This window comes from Narcine bancroftii, chromosome 5 (genome assembly GCF_036971445.1).
Source record: "Narcine bancroftii isolate sNarBan1 chromosome 5, sNarBan1.hap1, whole genome shotgun sequence".
Lineage (NCBI taxonomy): Eukaryota > Metazoa > Chordata > Chondrichthyes > Torpediniformes > Narcinidae > Narcine > Narcine bancroftii.
In genome coordinates, this window is record NC_091473.1 from 17,117,910 (window position 1) to 17,140,484 (window position 22,575).

The following is a 22,575-nucleotide window of genomic DNA, read 5'->3' on the forward strand; positions in this document are numbered from 1 at the left end:
AACCTTGGCTGTGTGGATAAAAAAAATGGCTTGCAGAGGAAAGCAGAGAGTAGTAGTGGAAGGAAAGTATTCTGCCTGGAGGTCTTTGTGATTTTTATAAATGACTTGGATTAAGAGGCAGATGGATGGGTGAATTTGCAGATGACATGAAGGTTGGAGGAGTTGTGGATGGAGCTGAAGGTTGTTAAAGGTTACAAGAGGCTATAGACAGGATACAGAGTTGGGCAGAAAAATAGTAGATGGAATTAAAATGGGCTAAGTATGAGGTGATGCATTTGGAAGGACGAACTAAAAGTCTCAATGCAGGGTTAATGATTGGTTACTTAAGAGTGTGGATGAACAGAGGGACCTTGGGGTTCAAATCCATGTATCCCTCAAGGTCGCCACACAGGTTAATAGGAGAGTTAAGAAGGCCCATGGGATGCTGGGCTTCATTAATAAGGGAATTGAGTTCAGGGGTAGAGAGGTCATGTTGTAACTTTACAAATCTCTGGTAAGACCACACTTTGAGTATCGTGTTCAGTTCTGGACACCTCATTATAGGAAGGATGTGGAAGCTATGGAGAAGATGCAGAGATTCACCAGGATGTTGCCTGGATTGGGAAACAAGTCTTATAAGGCTAGTGGAGCAGAGCTGGGACTTTGCTTTTTGAGGCATAGAAGGATGAGAGGAGACTTGAAAGAAGTCTACAAGATTATGGAGAGGCATAGATTGGGTGGACAGCCAGCATGTTTCCCAGAGCAGGAATAGCAAACACCAGAAGACATATGTGCAAAGTTAAGGGAGGGAAGTTTAGGGGAGACATCAAGGGTTAAGTATTTTTTACACAGAGTTGTGGGTGCCTGGAATGCCTTGCCAGGTGGTGGAGGCTGCAATATTAGGGGCATTTAAGAGACTCTTAGACAGGCACATGGATGAAAGGAAAAATAGAGGGTTACGGGTTAGGGCGAGTTTAGTACTTTTTTAAAAGGAATATATGGGTCAGCACAACATTGAGGGCTGAAGGGCCTGTACGGTGCCATCATGTTCCACTTGTATGTTGAGGGGGATTGTGCATGAGAAATTGTGTCTGGCAGATTTGATGGAATTTTTTGAAGAGGTGACATAGAGGATAGATGAGGGCAAAGCAGTTGATATTATTTATATGATTTTTGTAAAATATTTGATAAGGTTCGATATGGTAGGTGGGTATGAAAGGTTTGGGGCACATGGGATAGGAAGCCAACTAGCCAATTGGATTCGTTTCAGTGATATGAGTCAGTGGTTGTAGAATCATTTTTTTCAGACTGGAGAATCATGAGTAGTGAGCGCCTCAGGGTTCAGTACTGGGACCCTTGCTTTTTCTGATGTATAGAAATGAACAAGGATGTTTGTGGCAAGGTGAGTTTACTGATGAAATGAAAATATGTGTGACTATGGACAATGAAGAAGGTCACCTGGGTTGACAACAGGTTCTACACCAGATGTGAACTGGGCTAAGGAATGGTAGATTCAGCTCCTCTGAGAAGTGTGAAGTGTTACATTTGGGTAAAACAAACCAGGGCAAGATCTACTGTGTTAACAGCAGGGCCCTAAAAGGGGTTATTGAGCAGAAGGACCCTAGATGCAGGTAGACAACTTTTTAAAGATGGCTGCCCACATAGATAGAGTAGTGAAAAGAGCATTTGGGACACTTGGCCTTCATTGATCGAGGCATCATGTTAAAGTTGTTCAAAACATTGGAGCAGCCACATTTGGAATATTGTGTTCAGGTTTGGTTGCCAAGCAACAGGAAGGATATTATAAAGCTGGAAAGGGTACAGAAGAGGTTTATGAAGTTGTTGCCACAATTAGGGAAGCTGAGTAATCCTAAGAGGCAGGAAAACTCGATCTGTTTTCTCTGTTTTCCATAAAATGTGGAGAGACTATCTCATTGAGTGCTATGATAAGTTGAATGGTGAAGTGTGTTTCTAGTGGGGGAAATCTAAGAGGAGAGGGGAGGACCATAAAGTTCAAAATTCCAGATTTAATATTAGAGTACATACATAACATACAACCCTGAGATTCTTTTTTTTCTGCAGCCAAGGCAGAATTACCACATAGATAGTGCAAAAAAACTGTATTCAAGAAGGTACATTTACATGTAAACAAATAAAGAAATATTAAAAAAAACTGCAATACAAAGAGAAAAAAAAAATCAATAAAGTGCAAAAGAATCCTTAAACTCTGAATGAGTTTGTTGTTGAGGAGCCTGATGGTGGAGGGGTAGCAGATGTTCCTGAACCTGGTGGTTGGTAATCTTGTGACACTTATACCTCTTTCCTGATGGTAGCAGTAAGAACAGAGCATGTGCTGGGTGGTGTGTATTCTTGATGATTACTGCTGTTCTCTGTCAGCAGGATACCCCATAGATGTTATTGATAGTGGGAAGAGTTTTGCCTGTGATGTTCTGGGTTGTGTCCACTTCCTTTTGGAGGGTTTATGCTCAGGGGCATTGATGCCCTCTCACCAGATCATGATGCAGCTGGTCAGCACACTATCCACCACACATTTGTCAAAATTTGCCATGGTTTCCAGTGCCATACCAAACTTCTACAAACTCCTGAGGAAGCAGAGGTGCTTGTTAAAATCGACCCATGCTATATCTTTGCTGGATAAAACAACAGCAGAACAATGATCAACACAAACAATTTTTATTGCATATCGCGAGCAGGAGTGGGGACCATAAAGGAGGGGTAGCTGTTGCTATTCATTTCCTTCTGGTTTTGTTTGTTTTGAATAGCCAGTGAGACCTGTTGCTGCAGTAGGCAAATTGGAATGGGTCCATGTTGCCACTCAGACAGGAGCTGATATGCTTCAATGCCAGCCTTTCAAAACACTTCATCACTGTGGATGTGAGAACCCAATGGTCAGTAGTCATTTAGGCAGATCACCACACTCTTCCTGGGCACCGGTATGATTTTGAGGCCTGTTTGAAACACGTGGGTACCTTGATTAAGAGGTGGAAAATATCCGTGAATACATTTGCAAGTTGGTCAGCATAGGTTTTTAATACTCGGCCACCTACTCCATCCAGACTAGATTCACTCTCCTGAAGGCAGCCCTAAGGTTATGGGGATGAAATTTAGAAGGGTCAAATCAGGGATACTCCATTTAAAGCAGCTAATCTCAACAGGGCTCCTACCCTTGGGTAAAAGATGTTTTTTTTTTCACCTAACAAATATTTTTTATGTAGTTGGTTGGAGAGTAGATGAAACCAAAACTTGACTCTTTCGCAGAGAATTTTGAGCAGAGTCCTAAGGGGACCAAAGCCAAAATAATGTTTGAAACTGGCTGATTTCAAGGATGGTGAGTATGTGGAACAAAATGCCAGACAGTATTGGAGGCAGGTTCAGTAATGGATAACTCCATGGGTGGGAAGGAAATTGAAGGGGTTTAGGTCTAATGCAGGCAAGTAGGAATAAAACAGGAAGCCACGATGTTTGACATAGCTTCCATGCTGTATCTGGTCCTGTCTCATGCCTGTGCCATGTGTTACTTGGAACTTTGAGCTCCCACTCAGCCACATATCTGTTTTTGCTCCCAAGCCAATCCATAGCGATGAATTCATCTGACTTACCTGTTCGGCATCTTGCAATTAAATAATGCAGTTCAAACCATGGGTGTTTGGTCTTTATCATATTTCCGGCAATCTTATACTTGCTCTTTCTGAGTATAGATCATCCTCTAACTTCTCACCTGCCTCATCTCTGCTCTGGTTCCCAACCTCATGCCAATTTAGTTTTAGTAGCATGAGGTGCTTTCCCTGCCAGACTATTAGTCCCCCCCCCCCCCCCCCCCAGTTATGGTGCAACCTGATTCTCTTGTGCAAGTCACCTTGGTCCTTGCTTTGAGACCACAGACTGGAGCTGTTTCAAGGAGGTGGCCACTTACATCGAGCTTAGTGTCAGACTACATTAGCAAGTGCATCGAAATCAAATGCAACACAACCAAGGCTAACTCGAAACCATGGTTGGAGGCAGAGGTGCATGCATTCTCAGAGGTGGAGATGCAGCCTTCGGCTCAGGAGACAAGTTGGCACGAGAGGGGGAGAGCGTGGAGGGATTACGCGAATTGGGTTGGGGAGAGACAGGAGATGGGAAGGAGCTCGCGAATGAACCCCGGAGATCCTCAGGGATCGCAGACCCCTTACGCCGCAGCGTGTCCTGTGACGTAACCCCGCAGCGCAGACGTCAGAGCCGCAGTGTTTACAGGGACTGTACTGCGCGCGGAGCCGGGGCAAAGAGTCGAGCGCGAGCCCGAGGCCAAGCCGGAGCTCGAGCAACAGGAGGCCGAGGAGCCGGAGCACCGCCGCTATGTACCGGGCCCTCTATACCTTCCACTCCGCTGAGCCGCACTCGCTGCACTTCACGGCCGGCGAGAGCTTCGTGATCCTGGAGCGCAGCAACCAGCACTGGTGGCTGGCGTCCAAGAGCAGCACCGGGGAGGTGGGCTACATCCCCGCATCCTATATCCACAAGGACGAGGTGAGCAGCCGTAGGGCCCGCAAACGCCATTAGTATTCAGGCAACGCTCGCTGCACACAACGCAGCTCCGGGCCGGCTGCAGGCCGTCCAGGGACGGGGTACGGTGAGGAGCGATTACGCGGGGTGAGGAGGAGTGGGGTGGGATTACCCGGGTTAGGTCCGGTTGCGGTGGATTCACCGGGATGGGGAGAGACTACACGGGATGGGGTGGGATTACCGGCGCTGGGTTGGAGTGACGAGGGATTACCCGGGCTAGGTCAGGGTGAGATGGGATTACCCTGGGTGGGTCGGGGTGAGGAGGGGTTATCTGGGATGGGGTAGCATTACTTAGGGTGAGGAGGGGTTACCCATGTTGGGTTGGGGTAAGGAGGGGTCACCCAGGTTGGGTTGGGGTGAGGAGGGGTTACCCAGGTTGGGATGGGGTGAGGAGGGGTCACCCAGGTTGGGTTGGGGTAAGGAGGGGTCACCCAGGTTGGGATGGGGTGAGGAGGGGTCACCCAGGTTGGGTTGGGGTGAGGAGGGGTCACCCAGGTTGGGATGGGGTGAGGAGGGGTCACCCAGGTTGGGTTGGGGTAAGGAGGGGTCACCCAGGTTGGGTTGGGGTGAGGAGGGGTTACCCAGGTTGAGTTGGGGTGAAGTGAGGAGGGATTACCCAGGATGGGGTGGGATTACTGGCGCTGGGTTGGGGTGAGGAGGGATAACCTGTGCTGGGTCAGAATGTCATTGGATTACCCGGGTTGGGGTGAGGAGGGATTACCCTGGGCCAGGGCACAGGAAGAGGGATTCCCCTGGGCCGGGACACAGGAAGAGGGATTCCCCTGGGCCGGGACACAGGAAGAGGGATTCCCCTGGGCCGGGACACAGGAAGAGGGATTCCCCTGGGCCGGGGCACAGGAAGAGGGATTCCCCTGGGCCGGGGCACAGGAAGAGGGATTCCCCTGGGCCGGGGCACAGGAAGAGGGATTCCCCTGGGCCGGGGCACAGGAAGAGGGATTCCCCTGGGCCGGGGCACAGGAAGAGGGATTCCCCTGGGCCGGGGCACAGGAAGAGGGATTCCCCTGGGCCGGGGCACAGGAAGAGGGATTCCCCTGGGCCGGGGCACAGGAAGAGGGATTCCCCTGGGCCGGGGCACAGGAAGAGGGATTCCCCTGGGCCGGGGCACAGGAAGAGGGATTCCCCTGGGCCGGGGCACAGGAAGAGGGATTCCCCTGGGCCGGGGCACAGGAAGAGGGATTCCCCTGGGCCGGGGCACAGGAAGAGGGATTCCCCTGGGCCGGGGCACAGGAAGAGGGATTCCCCTGGGCCGGGGCACAGGAAGAGGGATTCCCCTGGGCCGGGGCACAGGAAGAGGGATTCCCCTGGGCCGGGGCACAGGAAGAGGGATTCCCCTGGGCCGGGGCACAGGAAGAGGGATTCCCCTGGGCCGGGGCACAGGAAGAGGGATTCCCCTGGGCCGGGGCACAGGAAGAGGGATTACTTGGGGTCGGGGCACAGTGAAGCTGAATTATCTGGGGTCAGGGGTGGGTTTTACTGAGTGTTGGGGTGCAATGAGGAGGGTTTACCTGTGGTCAGGGTGTATTGAGGAGGGGCTATCTGCTGTTTGAGTAGAGTTTATCTGCTGTTGAGTAGTGTTGTGGAGGGATTCTCCTGGGTGTTGTTATTGCTTGGAATGTGATCTGTGGACCATGTTGAGATGCCTGGGTTACTTATGGAGTTCTGTGGTGTGGAAACAGTCATTTTGGCCTAGCTCATCCATACCAAACCAGCTCATTCCATCTGCCTGCATTTTGCCTAAATCTCAAACCTTTCCTATCCACGAACCTTTTTAAATGTTCTTTGAGCATTATAATTGACCCCACTACTAACACTTCTTCTGTAGCTTGTTCCATACACCACAGATCACACTCCAACTCATCACATTCGGTGCAAAGAAGGTGGCCCTCTGGTCTCTTTTAAACTTACTCCTTTCATCTTAAATCACTATTGTTTAAACCTCTTGGATTATCCTTCAGCCACTTGTGCTCAAGGGAGCATTGGCGCAGTCTCCCTAGACTTTCCTCAAGTCTTCTATTCTGGTAACATTCTCGTACATCCTTTCTGTACCCTTTCTATTTTAACATCTTTCCTGTTGCTGGTGACCCACACTGCGGGCAATACTCCCAAGTGCCATCTCTCCAATGCTGTTATGTGATGTCCTGTACTCAGTGCCCTGACTGATGAAGACAAGTGTTCCAAACACCTTCTTTACCACCCTGTCTGTCTGTGTTGCCACTTTCCTCTATTTGTCCATGTAACCCCAATTCTACTGCATTCACCAGTTTATTTCTGCTTTGTTTTCATCCACATAAGTCCAATGCTTCTCACCATCTACCATCCCTTTCTCAGTTTCTCTAGATCCTCTTTTAATCTTGGATAATCTTCTCTGTCCGCCATACTATTATTTTTCATTTTTTAGCTGCAAACTTGCTAATCTTGTTAACTTCATTGTTTGAATTATTGATGACATCTAACAGTGGGCCCAACACCAATTCCTCTGACACACCACTGGTGACAGGCCTTCAATCTGAGTAATAACCCTCCACTACCATCCTCTGCCTCCTACCATCAAGCCCACTATGTGTTCACTTGCCCAGCCCACCCTAGATCCCATCCATTTGTTGGTGTTGGTTTTGGGTGCTGTTCGTGCTTTGGTTTGTTGGAAGAAAGACAGTTGGCTTCTCGGGGAGAATGTCATGAAGGCATTGGAATCTCCTGGTGGCTGTAATGGGCCTGGCTGTCATGATGGTTTTTATCATTTGATTGGAAGTGTGCTGGAGCCGATGACTCTGTTGGAGGACTTATGGGGGTGGTGTGTGATAGGTGGCTGTTGGATTTTGGGTGTGTTCTTTGGTTTTCGGGATCTGTCTTGTGTCACTATTACTTTTGAATGCAAACAATGGTGAAAAAGTGAAGGGTGCCCTTCAAGTTTTTACAGAAGTGCTGATATGATGGGGCAACATATTCGTCCAATTAATGCATGTAACTTCTATACTGGGCATCTTAATCTCAGGATAAATTGCTAGTGACACTGATCACACTTTCTTAAGTGAAAGAGCAAGAAATCACAGCAAATATTGCCTTTCACAGAAATGAAAGTTGGTAAACTATCCTTCACTAGGGTTTTTGTTTGTTTGTTCTTGGTGTTCTGAACATTTTCTTTTCAAATTAAATGTTATATTCCGATTCTGCGTGCAATGTGTTCTATTTTGTGACATTGTTTCTGACTTTCATAAATGATTTTGTATGTATTGCAATTGCGAGTTGTATTGAGAGAATGAACAATGGCACGGGGAGATCCACTTAATGTGATGCTTAAATCTAAATTGACGTGTGTCAAGTCAAGTTTAATAGAACCACTTGCACAGATAACACCTATTCTATATTGGATTTACAGCAAACATGTTCTCTTTGCTTAGCTCAAAACCTTTAATCAGGACCTGTGGTGTTCACAACTTAAATAGACTATGCTCATATCTGCAAAAGAGAGAGCGTATGTATAAAATAAACATTTTGTACTCTGTATTTCTGTGAAACCAGAAACGAAGTTGCTGTAAATGTTATTTAACATTTGTGAACTGTTTCACCCAGAGCTCACTTATGCAGACAGTCCTTTATGAATTATGGTATACTTGCACTTGTGTGGAAAAAAAACATTTACTGTCACCAGTGTGATATCCCAATAGTAACCGTAGTGGGTGATGTACAGTGTAGAATTACTTTTTCTTTGACTTCAATGACCCTGGTTGACTTACGACCTTGCTGTAGTGGCCATTGACACTGCAGTTGGGTGTATTTTACAAAGACAATTAAATTGAAGGCATTCCTGAATTTATCAAAGAGTTGATTGACTATGATTAATTGGAGATTTGTTCAGGTTGAAGTTGTACTGGGGGATTGATGGCCAAATGTACATTCTGATACTGCATGAGTTCTTTAAGAGAATGTGCACTCTTTCGTAATGGCTACAAGTTTCTGAACATTCAGTTTCTGTGTTGGAATTTTTGAAAGCACTTGGTTAACACTGTGCTTTAATTAATCTTGCCCCTTGTTTTAGTAAAGAGCTGATGTATCCTGTCAACCCTACAAATCAATTGAAGCTGGAAGTCGCATGTTTACCATATTTTTTTTGTATTTCTCTGCATCCTGCAAGTTAATATTCTTGCCGAGCTATTGCTGGCTTGCAAAAAAAAAAATCAGTTTCTCCTAGCGTTGGTTTGAAGTTTTATTCTGTTATCTTTTAAGACTTTTAAAAAATTTTTATTTAATTTGTATTGTTGGCTTGCAAATTTTCTGTTATTAGAGCTTGATGCAAAGATTTTGTGATTGTTGAATGATAAAGAACATAACATTGAAATCAGCATAGTTTAAAAATGATTATAAATACCAATAGATTATAGAGCAAATTGGTTATGCACTTGAAAGTCTTGCCAAAATTCTCTTGGGATTTTTAGTTCAATTCAATTGGGATCAATTTGTCTGATATAGATAGGAATCTTATATTTCACTGAGGATATCTCACTGGTGACAGTGAGTTGCCCATAACTCAAATGCTGTGGGCCCAAGTGAGTTATGAGTTTGCACGAATGTACGCATTTGCCTGGAACTCTTGGGTCACTGGTAAGGGATTCTGCACCATTCTATGGGAGTGAACACCCCTTCTATTTTCACACACTTTTTCCCCATCGTCCATAGTCTATGGAGTCTGGTAGATGCTGTAGTAAAGATATTCATGTGTGCAGCTAACTCTTTTACTTGTGTCAAATGCTTTGATGCCTGCTAATAGTGCCAACATTGTTCACTCTCTTAGAATTAACAATCCATATGATGGTGACGTTAAATTTTGACCAAAAATTCATAGTATGTAATGGTTAAAAACTTTAAAGTGGGGGTGAAAAAATGTGTCTTTTAATGAAATTCCCTTCTCATACAAAAAGAAACCAGTCAGCCAGTTTGTGATACTTGGTAATTGAAATTTGGGGGGGGGGTTGGAATTTCTGTTCTTCGCCAATTTCTTATTTAAGAGCAAATCCTCACTCTTTCCCTACCCACCCCACCTTAAAAATTTCTTTGGTCCTTTATGAATAAAATATCTGATCATTGCAGTAATCTTTTGTCAAGTAGTAACTGGCTGGTATTCTTAAAAGATGGAAGGTGATGTGATGTGTTACTGCCTGAGGTTATTGGGCAGTTGTGACTATTTACCCCTGCTTTAATGTTAATGTATGCATGTAAACTGTATTTTACCAAAGTTTTGGCTATTATTGCATGTTTTGAATTGATTTAATTTATCAGTTTTCTACTTTCGTTCTGTGAACATTTAACAATCTGTTAAATCGTAATTATTTTTTTCAAACTGTGCTGTTTTCCATCTACACATCTTCATCTTTTGTTTTCGTTGAATATTTTTCCACTTCCAACTTCAAGCAGATTTAAAGTTGTTTTAAATTGACATTAATAAATACTTTCTACCAGTGAGGTGCTGTATAGTTTTTCAGCCACTACAACTTGGGGATCACATGAAGCTCAGGAGATCTGGCAGCACATGTATAGAATTGGTGAGCCTCAAAGTCCTGAATTGTGAATGCCATTGGCACAAGAACTATGGCAATAACTCGTCATTGCCAGTTTACCATTCATTCTGTGATTATCATTCAGTTTAGGGATTGTTTGTATGTTGGGTGCGTATTTACCATTGCTGAGTAATACCATGACACAGAAAATAGTTTTCTTTTCATTGTGTAGAGAAAACACTAAGAATTATAGGTTTTCTTTAAAAATCTGTTGAGTCAGTGAGTAGTAGTAGAATGAAGGGGGATCATATTTGTTGTCTTTCCTATTCGACTTTTATTCCAGTAAGTTTTTCATTTTAGTTGCAACAGGATTCTCTGGTTGCCAGTTTAGTAAACGATCACCTTCACTCTGATCTCCAAGACCATGCGAGATAACTATAGTAAATTGCTATAATGCTAGTGTGTTTCTGCCTTGGATTTGTGTCTGGAATTTCCATTGGAAATATAGATGCACAAAATTTGCCATTGAGTTAAATTTTTAATTTTCCGCACTGTCAACTTAAGAAAGTTGTTCTTTGCAGTCTATGTATTATATGATGAGTTTCTGGTTGTCAAAGTATTGACAAAATACTCGGCTCGGAATGCATTGCATGGAGGTTCTTCTATATTTGTGATATTTTAACCCCAGTTTTCAGTTCATTAGAATGACAGCTATGCCTCACTGAGGTTTCTGATACAACAGCAGTTTATTTTTCTAGATTTTTCCAAATTGTAGGAAGGTTCTTTTCTCTGAATTCAAGTGCAGTTTCATGTGCTTTGTCTTTGATGCTGTACCAGTTTCCTTGCTGCTGTTAGAATTGTTAAAGAAGTTGAGTGGACATCTACCAGTAGCTTGTTACACAAGCCCTTGTTTTAATTTCCTGTCCCAATTGATCTGGTTTGATTTTTACCATGGTAGGATTTATAAGGGATCTAAATTGTTCCTTATGCCTGTGTTTGGGGAAACTATTTTGGTAAACATTTGGTAAAAGCACTTCCAATATTTGGGATTTTGGGTGACTGAATGTTGCTGAACACGAAACCCTGCATTTTGAAATATATTAGAATGCTAATTATTTGGGCAAGATGTGGAATGATTCTTGCCACACCCGAGCAAGAAATCTGTGAGGAAGGATTGGAGTCAGCTGTTAAGAAGTGAAAGACACTGTGGACTAAACAGCTATTTTAGAAGTGTTAGTGACTGAAGTATAGAGACTGAGGGATTTGGCAAATGAAGACTGTGTGATCAATTGAAAGGCATTTATATTTGGGCACTTGGTGTACAATTACATGGATAAACCTGAAATTCTAGCTTTTAAGTCACAATAGGATTGTAAAAAAAACTGCTGTGCCTTGGGATATGTAAAGGAATAGTGACATGAATGTGTCCTTTTTGTAAGCTGAAGTCTAGTACAGTAAGTTTCCGATTAACTGAAAACCAATCTACAGAAATTCTGAATATCCAAAAGTTTTTTTGTGAGATATGACATCACAATTTGAAAAAAAAGTTGAACAAAATTTACCCACCATGCTCAAGTGGGGCTACAGGGAATCAGTTTTACAAATGAGACATTTATCCACAGGTTACACTTTAAAGGAAAAGACACCACTGAGTATTTATTTATAAATTGTCATTTTTTTTTGCCATGAGTTACTGCATCTTTGTGATAAATTACATTGTGGCATTCTCAGAATTTGAATTGAATACTATACGCTCTCCCTACTCACCCGTCCGAGCTGTGTGCGTGCTCTTCCTGCTCACCTGCCGTCTGTCAAATACCTTTCAGCGGGGTCGTTGAAATTCTGCTGGAGAACAATCCCTATGCAATCTCCTACAACTTGCAGGTGAGGTGATATCTCAGGCTCCCAGGCAGGATTTGCGATGGCAGTGGGGAGGTGTCTGGGATCAGTGACAGCCAATACAAATATTCTGATGTTACTAGGCTGCTTTAGAGAAAATAGCGCCGACAAATCCACTTAATCGAGATCCAGTCCCAATCATTTTGGATAATCGGAAACATACTGTATATTCAATTAGATACAATTGTATGAGCTAAGGATAGGGTTTGTAATTTATACTTGTGCAATTCTTGTATTTAATCTGCTACTAAAGAAGGAACTGTAGTATTGCATTTCATGTTTCATGATACAACAAAGTACTTTTTATAGAAATATTAACCTTGGAACTTTTTTGTAATATTAAAGAAAATTCACATTTAGATTTTCCACAGGCTTACTGGTACTGCAGTCTTTGAATGTAAATGATCTAACCTGCAGTGTATATGTCAATCTGTAATCAATAACAAAAGTAATTCTCTCTTGGGTGCCCATTCCTTATGATTTTAACCTGCAGTCATTTCTCTATTTTACACTCAATTTAGATTAGAGGAAGAACTTGCAGCAAAGACTAGCCTCTTTCACACTTGCATCCCTCTAAACTGGCTGTTCAGTGACCTGAGATAGGAATGGGGGGTTTGGCTTTTCACACTTGACCACTCCTAACTGGGACAATGAACATTTTCACACTTGCAAGGAGCCATCCCTGGGGTTAGGACTGTTCTACCTTCTACTGGTGATGACATTACGCATCAAGTGATGGTGGACTTGCCCTAAATCCTGATCAATGTATCATGATCTTATATTTGAACAAAATTAATCATGCCTAATTATAACATAATTAAGCTTTATGTACTGCGCAGTTTGAGCCCTTCAGCCCCTGTTGTTGTGCGGACCTACATAAACGTTTATAAGGGACCGTGAGAAAGTGCTAGCAATAAATAGCAATAGTGGACAATTTTTAAACAGGGTGGTGGGAAAGTTGATGGTGCTATAGCACACAATTTATATAGCAAGGGAAAGTTTATAGTGCTATAGAGTACAATTTATAAATTCCGTGGCGGGGGGGGGTGGGGTGGGAGTGACGATGGACTTGCCCTCCCATAATTTCATGCAGCAGAGAAAGGGCTGTATACCTGGCTGCATGCACAGAGCATTCATGGAGGAGTTTCTCTGTCGCATGGCATTCTGGGAAGTCAGGTTTGCCATTGCTTTTTCCCACGGTCTTTGTAAATTGTACGTTATAGGGCTACAAATTTTCCCACAATATTTAAAAATTGTCTGCTATTGCTATTTATTTCCTTTCTCTCTCTCCTGCTGCGACTTTCCCATGGCAAAGTTTAAATCTTCATTTTAATCTTTCTTCCTTTAAGTTCCTGCACTCAAGCAAAATCTTGGGTCATTTCAATCCCTGATTGCAACACTGGGATCTGCAGATACTGGGGATTGTACTTGGAGTTGAGGCCGTCAATCCTGGGCATGAGATGATGTCATTTGACGCCGGTTGTTGAGCTGATTTTGCTATCACAATAGGAACTTTAAAGGCAGATTAGCGGTTAATTCCTGGGATCACTTGCAAACGTGAAAGGGGCTACTGATAAACCAGTTTTTTTTAAAAAAGATTGATTTAAAATTTGAGGCAAATGTTATGAACTTTGGCAAATTTCAATTTGATTTATAGCAAATTTCACTTGTAATTGTGTATCACCTTAGGGTCTAGAGTTCCTTGTTCCTGAAAAATGGCTAGTTTGCTTTACTTTGTACCTTGTAAAAAGAGGAGGTAATACAGTCCATTGAGTGTATGGTTATTTTTGATGCTCAATTTGTACTTCAATTCCATTTACTCACCTTTTCTCTGTATATCTGGCAGTTGTATGTCAGAAGACTTTGGATCTGTTTCACTTAGAGCTGCATTTGTATTATTTAAATATTCCATGTCACCTTTCTATGTTGCGTGGACCTCAATTGGCCAATGTAATCTATAGTTGACAGTCCACCTGCATGGTGTAGAAACATTCTACAGGGTTCGTACTTCAGTCATGGCATTGATTTTTGAGAGGATTTAAATCTCACTATAATTTTATTCATTTCCTTATTATGCAATAAAAAATTGGAATAAATGTCTCTTAATAGGACCTATTCTGCAGCAAGAATGCTAGGTGGTATCTGGGAATATTCAAGGTAGTTCTGTCTGTTATTGAGTTTTAGATTTTGCCTCCTTTGAGAACTGAAACCAATAAATTAGTTTGAGCACTTGTTTCACCAGGACAGTTGTGATTTCAATCCTTGCTTTACAAGAGAAAAAGGAAAACATTTCTAACCAGTTTTGGAGGTTGTAGTTATGTACAAACTTGTGTTTTAGGCTGCAGTACATTTCTTTCATTACATGTATGGTAAAAATGGATGCATATGGATGACATACACTACTGTAGATTTGATGTCCAATTCAAGGATCAAGATTTTTAGATGGGTAAAGAAGTACCTTAAATGTAAGGAGATAATTAGAAGAAAATTAAACCTGTTGAGAATTTAAAAAAAAAAACTTCAGATGCTGGAAATATGAAATACTCATATGTTGGGCAGCAGCTGTGGAAAGAGAAACCGTTAACATTTCAGGTCAAAATCTTTTCCTTTGAATTGAAAAAGTCTTCAACCTGAGACATTAACTCTTGTTTCTCTCTTCATGGGGGTTGTTTGACTTGCCATGTGTATCCAGCATTTGCTGTTTTTTAAGTAACCGCATGTAATGTGGGAAAAGAATGTATTTCAAAACTTGGCAAGTTTAATCTGCCAATTGTCGAACTAAGTTCTGATTTATTTTCACAAGAGTGCAAGTTGTAAGTCTGAAAAAGTTGCACATTATGTTCACAAGTTGTGTCGTTCTAGAAAATGGGCCTATTATTCCAAGTTATAGCACAAATAGCTTTGTGGATCTCTATTCCTGAAGAAGACCATTGATAGCAAGCTAAACTCATTTATAACAACCCACAATTAAGGCTGATTGGCCACCAGTTAAGTTTTTGTTTGTGGATTTTCTTGACTCCCTGAATGCTTAGACGAAATGCATCTGGGGTGCTAGAATGGAAGGGGAAATATGCATGTCAGAGCTGCTTAGAATCTTAGCCTTCTGTTATAAATTACAGTGTAGATAGGATAGTGTTCCTGCTAAGACTAATGAGCACATTTCCTGAGTATTGTTTTTGTGGTCATTTGTGCTTGCAGTTCCTTGCTGCTTGTTAACTGGTATTGAAACAGAGTTGTGAATTTCATTTCATAATATAGCCTACGGTCAGCTATAATCAGGGTTCGAACTGTTGTTTAGCTTTGATTTTTTTTTGGTGGTGTTGTGACTTGAGGAAGCTTTACTGCAATGGGGAAAAGACTGCTGGAGAATATGAGAAATCGACAAATGTATTCGTGGAGAGATGAGCAACTTTGGAGGAACTCAGCATGGCTGTGGAAGGACCAGCTGGTTGTGATGTGCAGTTGTGACGCTAAAAGGGTGCAAGTTAAGTTTTGCAAGGTAAGAGGAAAATAATATTTAGTGTTTTTAAATGTGTTTTTATTCCTTTCAATGAAACATGAATAGTATTGTGGGATTATAAAGGGTATGAAGTCAAAACTAGATTCATTCTATTTGACTTTAAGTGAACATTGCGGATCTTTCAGTTCAGGTTACAGAAGGAGAAATTCTATAGAGCAAATGTAGGGTTAGAGAGCAAGGCTGCTTTTAATTGTAATGGAACTAATGTTGTGCAACCTATGCAAAACATTATGATGAAATTGAAAATTCTGATTGTGAAGGCTTTTTTAGCAATTGGAGGTATGTGATCAGTTATGGAAGATTAGCCGGTGATTCAGTAAAGGTAGCAAATGTTTTTTATTTTTAATTCTGTTCAAATAGACAGCATTGTGTGTTTTAGTTTTCACATTTTCTAACTCTCCTATTTGAAATGTGTGTAAGTGCCATTTGGTGAACCATTAGTTTCTTAGAACTGCCAAAATTCAGGTGATGCGGATGTTATTCAGATGGTTCAAATTTTGTAGCTTTCCCAGAATGAGTGTCTAAGATTATTATGCTTCTAAATTGACTCACTTAGGATTGGTTTTGAGTTGTAAGAATAGGAAGTTTAAAGTTCTTTTTATCAAGGAGTCCATTCACGTGTTGATGTATTAGTGGAAAAGCCAGGAGATGAATAAACCAAATTTTTAAAATAAAATCACCACAAGAGAAAGGATAAAAACACATTTAAAAAGTATCATTCTTTTATTTAAGCATTTCGTATTTTATTTTTAACTTCCATGTTTCACATTTTTCCAGTTTGGATGGACATACAATGCATCGCTCTATTTTAGAATTGTTTCATCGTAAACACTACAAGATCACATGAGGTAATAATTTTGATTTTTTTTTCAAAAGCTTTTAAATTAGTTTTAAAAATGATCTTTTGAAATGCAATTTCCCCATCTTTCCTTTGCAGAATTCTGAGGGGGAATGTGCTAATGGTCATGAAATCGATGAAGATGAAGACAAAAGTGGAGATAATTACGCCAGCTGTTTTGATGATGAACTGAAGGAAAGTTCTGACTTCGTGTATGGAACAATGAAAAAGTGTAAAGGAAGCAACTGTGGGCTCAAATCATGGATTCAAATGGACCCACGGCTTTTTTGTTTTCTCTATGATGAACAGCAGAACAAGTGTTATTGCAAGTAAGCATGAGTATTGAATAAGCGAGTATTGTTGAACATTCATTGTTGAGATTATGCACAAAAATACTCTTTCTGATGTGTTCTGTTTTAGAGTTTGTGTTGATAATAGCATTACTGACACCGAGTGGACAAGTGGTAGGTCTCAGCCACAAGGTGGGTGGAAAAAAGATTACTTGCTTCGCCACCTAGCCAGTAGGGAACACCTTCAGGCCCTGTCAGTCCCAATCAGTGCAGCCAACTGGGAGAAGGCACTGTTTACTGATGCTTTGAACAGTGACACAAAAGATGATGTTGTTCACCTCCTCAGAAATGTCCTATGGTTAATCAAGGAACAGCTACCAATCTCTAAAGCTAAAAGCCTACACAGGTAAAGACTGTTTTCATAAACCTTTCTCCTTGTATCTGTATTGTCTTTGGCTTACATTTTTTTCAAATTTTAGGTTAATAGAGAGCCATGGTCTGTCATTGGGTAGACGCCACAGAAGTAAAAATTACAGCTGGCAGTTTGTTGCAGCACTTAATGAACCTGTTGAGGCAGAAAACCTGCTGGCATTAAAACAAGCAAGGGTTCATTCTCTGATTGTTGATGAAAGTTCTGATATTGCCACTGAAAAGCACCTCATGATGTACACAAAATATCTTGCAAAGGTAAGCCTTAATTTACATACACTACCAGGCATTTTTATTGATGCAACTTTAGTATCTATCCAGCTGATACTTCCAAGAACATTTATCTGCTCCTACCAACTATTGATATTAACTTCAAAGTGAGAGATTTGTCATGAATGTATGATTACATATTTCAGTCATGGATTATTTTCCCTCATTAGAAAATGGTTAAAATCCAGCTAAATTGCCAAGATTGTTCTTCAAATCCAGAATAAAATACTGATAGCAGTGTTCCAAGACTTTTTTTCCAGATAAAAGATTAATAGTTGTTACGATCTCATCTAGTTTGTCTGATTTTATATATTCAGTCAAGTATTTGACTTGGTAAAGAGAAAGATTTAAACTCAAGAACAAAATTTTAGATATTGTCACCTCCAATCAATTCTTACCACACAATTTAATGTTCAATTTTTGTACATGCAAATGCAGTTTAAAATAGTGTATTCTCGATTAGATTTAGTTTCTTCTCCTTCAATTTATACTAGGAACTCGTTTAAAATTCCAATTTTTGGAGCAGACACTGGTACCATACAACATTTGCCCTATCTGCTACTACTTGCCCTGCAATTGTCTCCAGTGTTTAACAGCTCTCTTTGGAAGCAAGATATTGAGCTATGACCTCACTGCACCTGTTTTATCACTCTTTTATTCCTTCGTGTGTGCCTATTTCTATCTGTAGATGTTTATATGTGGAAATGTTGAAACATTCTAATTGTTGGAATAGGATCATACAAGTTAAGTGCAGGAGTAGGTCACTCAACCTTAAACATACTCCATCATTTAATGAGGCTCAAAGCTGACTCAATTTGTAGCTTCATCTCTACATTCTCACTTATTTATGGCAACCTCTCTCCTCAAATAACTGTCTATCTCTGCCTTAAAAATATTCAAACACTACTCCCACAGCTCCTTGTGAAAAAGTTGCAAAGACTTGAGGGGGGTGGTGGTGGGTGCGGTGTGAAAAAAAAATCACTTAATTAATCGTAAAAGTGTAAACCGTGATCCCAAGTTCTAGATCCTCTCCATGTTCACCCTGTCAATACCCTTCAGAATCCGCCATTTGAGCTCCAGTGGTCACAGGCCCAGCCTGTGCAACCTTTCTTTTGAATATTTTATTTTTGATTTTCCAAAGACTCATGCAAACCAATAAACAAAATATTACATTTTCTTTCCCCGGAATATAACTTCCAAAAAGTCCTTATTCCCATTCCTTACACCCTCCCCTCCCTATCCCATAAATTATACAAATACCAAAATATAAAAGTACAAACACACAAAAACCACTTAAATACCAACAAAAACAGTGATCCTCCTCAAAGCTAGAGGCCCTCAGATGTTAAATAAGAATGGGTAAGGGCAAAAACACAGGGTGTCTGCAACACATTCTTCATTTCATACTCTTAATCCTTTACCTGCTGGGAGGGAGGGGGGTGGTGTGAATTATATCTGTGCACCTATGTGCCTCAGATATGGTTGCCATTTCAATTAATGTGTCATATCTCTTCCGTAAATTGTAGGTGATTTTCTCCAGGGAAATGCAATATTTCACTGGGTGTTGGAGTTCCACAAAACTGCTATACTCTTCCTGGCTACTGACAAGGTGACCCTCACAAACTGAATTTGTGTTTGGACAGTCTAAACTGTACTTCCCCAATGTCCCCTAGAAGGTACAACTTTAGATCCTGTGGAAAATCCAGCTTTGTAATTTTTTTTCAGAGTATTCTCCAGGCCTTCCTAGAAGAATCTCACTCTGTACACAACCAGGTGGAGTTGGCAAAGGTTCTTACCTCCACACTGCACTTAAAGCACATTTCCAAAATTTCTGGCTTTGACTTGTATAATTTTATCGGTGTGGGGTATAGCTGATACAAGAAATTATATTGTACCAGCATGTGTTTGGCATTAACATTTCCCATCAGGCTATTCAATCACACATCTTCCCAACATCATTCATCAATTGTTATGCCCAAATCTAACTCCCATCTTTCCCTTGACCGATGTAAACCTGGCTTCAGGCCTTCACTTTGGATTATGGAATACATCCTAGAGATGAATTTACATACACTTCCCTTTCGAATTAGCATCTCCATGTCACTACCGTCAGGCAGAGTCATTGTTGGTCCCAGTTTGTCCTTTAGGAAAGATCTTAATCACAGAAAGCAGAAGAATGTTCTATTTGATAACTCTTATTTAGTCCTCAACTGCTCGAATGCCATGAGCTGCTCTTGATAGTAACAATCCTTGATATACCTGATCCTCTTCCAGCTCCAGGTGTCCAAGATCTTATTGCCTAGAGTCAAGGGTATTAAATTGTTCTGGGTCAAGGCTGTTTTAGGAGATAACCCCACCCTTAATCCACTGGGGAAACAAAATAGGCAGCATTTGAAAAAAATATTGTAGTTGTGGCATCACTTTCATTTTTACATCTAGCCATGTCCTCCTTGATCTTCTGGAGCAAAGGAAGATAATTTAATTTGTATATGTTGTGTAGATCTTTATCCACTCTTATCCCTAGATATTTAATGCTTTCCTGTGGCCACATGAATTGGCTCTCCTGTTGGTGGGATCTCCTTTCGACAAAGGCATGATTTTGCTTTTATCCAGATTAACCTTCTACCCGGAGACCTTCCCATAATCCTCCAGTATGATCTTCAGTCTGCCAATGACTCCCCCAGGTTCCGTCAAATATACTAACACATTGTCAGCAAACAGGTTAATTTTGTGTTCCACCTGGCTCACCTTGAACCCCTTTTTGTCTGAATCCTGCTGAATGGTTTCCGCCAGTGGTTCCCTGCCTACTAGATTTACTCAGCGGAAACACTGGAGACTTCTGTCTATTTATGATGATATTAGTCTAGGGTTTATAATACAATATCTTTACCCAATTGACCCAGTCCAAATTTCTCCACTGCCTTAAACAGAAAATCCCACTCCAATCTTTCAAAGGCCTTCTCCTCATCCACGGATACGGCCACTTCCAGGTCCTTCCCTGACTGTACTAGGTGATTTATATTGAGCAATCTAGCTACGTTATCAGCTGATTGCCTCTTTTGAACAAATGCAACCTGATCTGGGTTTGTTAATTTCAGCATATGTTTTGCCAACCTATCGGTCAATGTTTTTGCTATAATTTTATAATCTATATTCAATAATGATATTAGGACTATAGGAGGAGGGCTTCAATGGATCCCCATTTTTTTTGGGGGGGGGTGGGATCTCTGTAATGATTGCTGTGGAAAAAGACTCCGGGAGGATATGTGTGTCTGCCATCTGATTCACCACCTTCATAAGGAAGGGCATTAAAAGGACTTTGAATTTTCTATAAAATTTGACGGGGAAATCATTCTCTCCCAGCCTCCAGAACACTCAGAGTATGTTCGATTTGTTCTCTAGAAAAGGGAGTGTCTAAATCCTCTCGATCCTCCTGATTCAAATTTGGTAGTTCCAATGAAAGCAAGAAATCATCTATTTTGGCAGGGTACTCCCCCAACTGCCCGATCCTGATATATACAGTTCTTTATAAAACTTACTAAATAAATCATTTATTTCTTTTGGCTTATATGAAATGTTGCCCCCCCCCCCCCCCCCCCCCCTCCCGTTCAAATCACATTAATTGTCCTTGAGATCTCTATCGCCCTCATCTGCCAGGACAAGACTTTATGGGCCCTTTTCCCCAGCTCATAATACTGTTGTCTCGATCTTAAGATCAGCTTTTCTGTTTTGTATTTCTGCAGCGTATTATATTTAAGCTTTTTATTCACTAAATCCTTATATTTTTCCTTAGACTCCAATCTTTGATAATCTTTTTCCAATTGAGCTTTGTCTTGTTCGAAATTATTAATTTCTTTCATATATCCTCTTTTTATTTCTTTAATGTATCCAATTATCTGGCCCCTTAAATAAGCCTTCATTGTATCCCAAATTTAAAAATTGTTATCCGTAGAGAGGCAGTTCATCTCGCAGAACAGTTCTATCTGAGTTCTGACAAAGCTACAAAATTCCGGCTTTCCCAACACCGATGGATTTAGTTGCCATCTATTTGCTATAGCCTGCTTATCTGTCATTATGATGGGCAAAGTCAGGGGTGAATGGCCTGACAGCAGTCAAGCTATGTAGTCAGCCTCCACTATCCAACTTTCCAACTGGGCTGATGCCAGAAAAAATATAATTAATTGTGTATGAATCATGCTGCTTTGAGTAAAAGGAGTAATCCCTTTCTCTTGGATTCAGCCTTCTCCAAGTGTCTTATGAGATTCAGATCTTTCATAAGACCAGAGTGGACTTAGCTGCCTTGACCTATAATCACCTTCTTGACTGACGTATCCATGACTGGATCCAGATAAAAATTGAAATCCTCTCTAATCAATACATTCTCACCGTTCCACCTTCCCCCCCCCCCCCCCCCCCACCCCCACATAGTTTCAAGAATATATCTTGCGTAAATTTTTCATTGATATTCGGGGCGTTTATATTCATGAGTGTCCAGAATTCAGAATATATTTGACAATGCATTATCACAAAGTTCTCTGCTGGGTCAGCCACCACCCCGCTCTTCTCCTTCCCCCTCCCAGACTGTTACTGGAACAATTTTTCCTTTTAGGATTGCTACTCCCCGGCTCTGCCAAGACTCTCTTAATCGTTCCATTTATCCTGTTTACATTAAAACTTATAAACTTGATTGTTTTATCGTCACCCCAGTGCCTCTCCATCTTCCTCTCCCCCTCCCTTCCTGTCCTCCAATACTTACCTTTCGTCCCTTTTGTCTTGTGTGAACTCCTGGCGCAGATGCTTGTGTGCAAAATGAAACCTAAACAAATGGATAAAACCAAAACCAATAATTTAAAAGAATACATTAAAAAACCCCCACATGGTCCCTTCTCCTTCCCCTCTTTCCTCCAATCTGGAGCGTGCCCATGGCACCCATCAGACCTCACCAGCTCCTCTGCCACCTTAAAGCTCCCCATGTACTTTTCCTTTTGAAACTTGCAGCCTTTGATAAAGAAGTGTAACCATTTTTTAATAAATATGATCATATATACTTTATTTACAGCCAGATCCCTTCTTATCATTGATGCACCATCTCTTTATCTTTCCTGGGAATCACCCTGGGCTGTGACTAGACGATTGGTAAACCTTGCCGCCTCTTTAGCTTCTTAGAAAAACTCCCCCCACCCCACCCCTACCCTGGCAGAAACACTTTGAAAGTCACTTGATGTGAACCCAATACCTTTATTTTTTGTTTTTTTGCCTATGGAATTCCTTCCT

The 22,575-nt window shown here is 41.4% G+C and overlaps 1 protein-coding gene across 3 annotated transcripts in view; it reads left to right on the plus strand.

The window, feature by feature from the left end:
• The first annotated feature begins 4,227 nt into the window (after window positions 1-4,227).
• nckipsd (NCK interacting protein with SH3 domain) overlaps window positions 4,228-22,575 on the plus strand; it is a 212,249-nt gene continuing 193,901 nt past the window's right edge. Inside the window, exons 1-5 of one of the 3 annotated variants that reach the window (XM_069936909.1) lie at window positions 4,421-4,506; window positions 16,252-16,322; window positions 16,412-16,641; window positions 16,733-17,008; window positions 17,082-17,289. In XM_069936909.1, coding sequence (XP_069793010.1) covers window positions 16,535-16,641; window positions 16,733-17,008; window positions 17,082-17,289 — 591 coding nt within the window. In that variant the 5' untranslated portion in view covers window positions 4,421-4,506; window positions 16,252-16,322; window positions 16,412-16,534. Of the gene's footprint in view, window positions 4,507-13,063; window positions 15,454-16,251; window positions 16,323-16,411; window positions 16,642-16,732; window positions 17,009-17,081; window positions 17,290-22,575 lie in introns of those variants that run through there. The other 2 variants (XM_069936910.1, XM_069936908.1) reach the window with 2 other exon arrangements.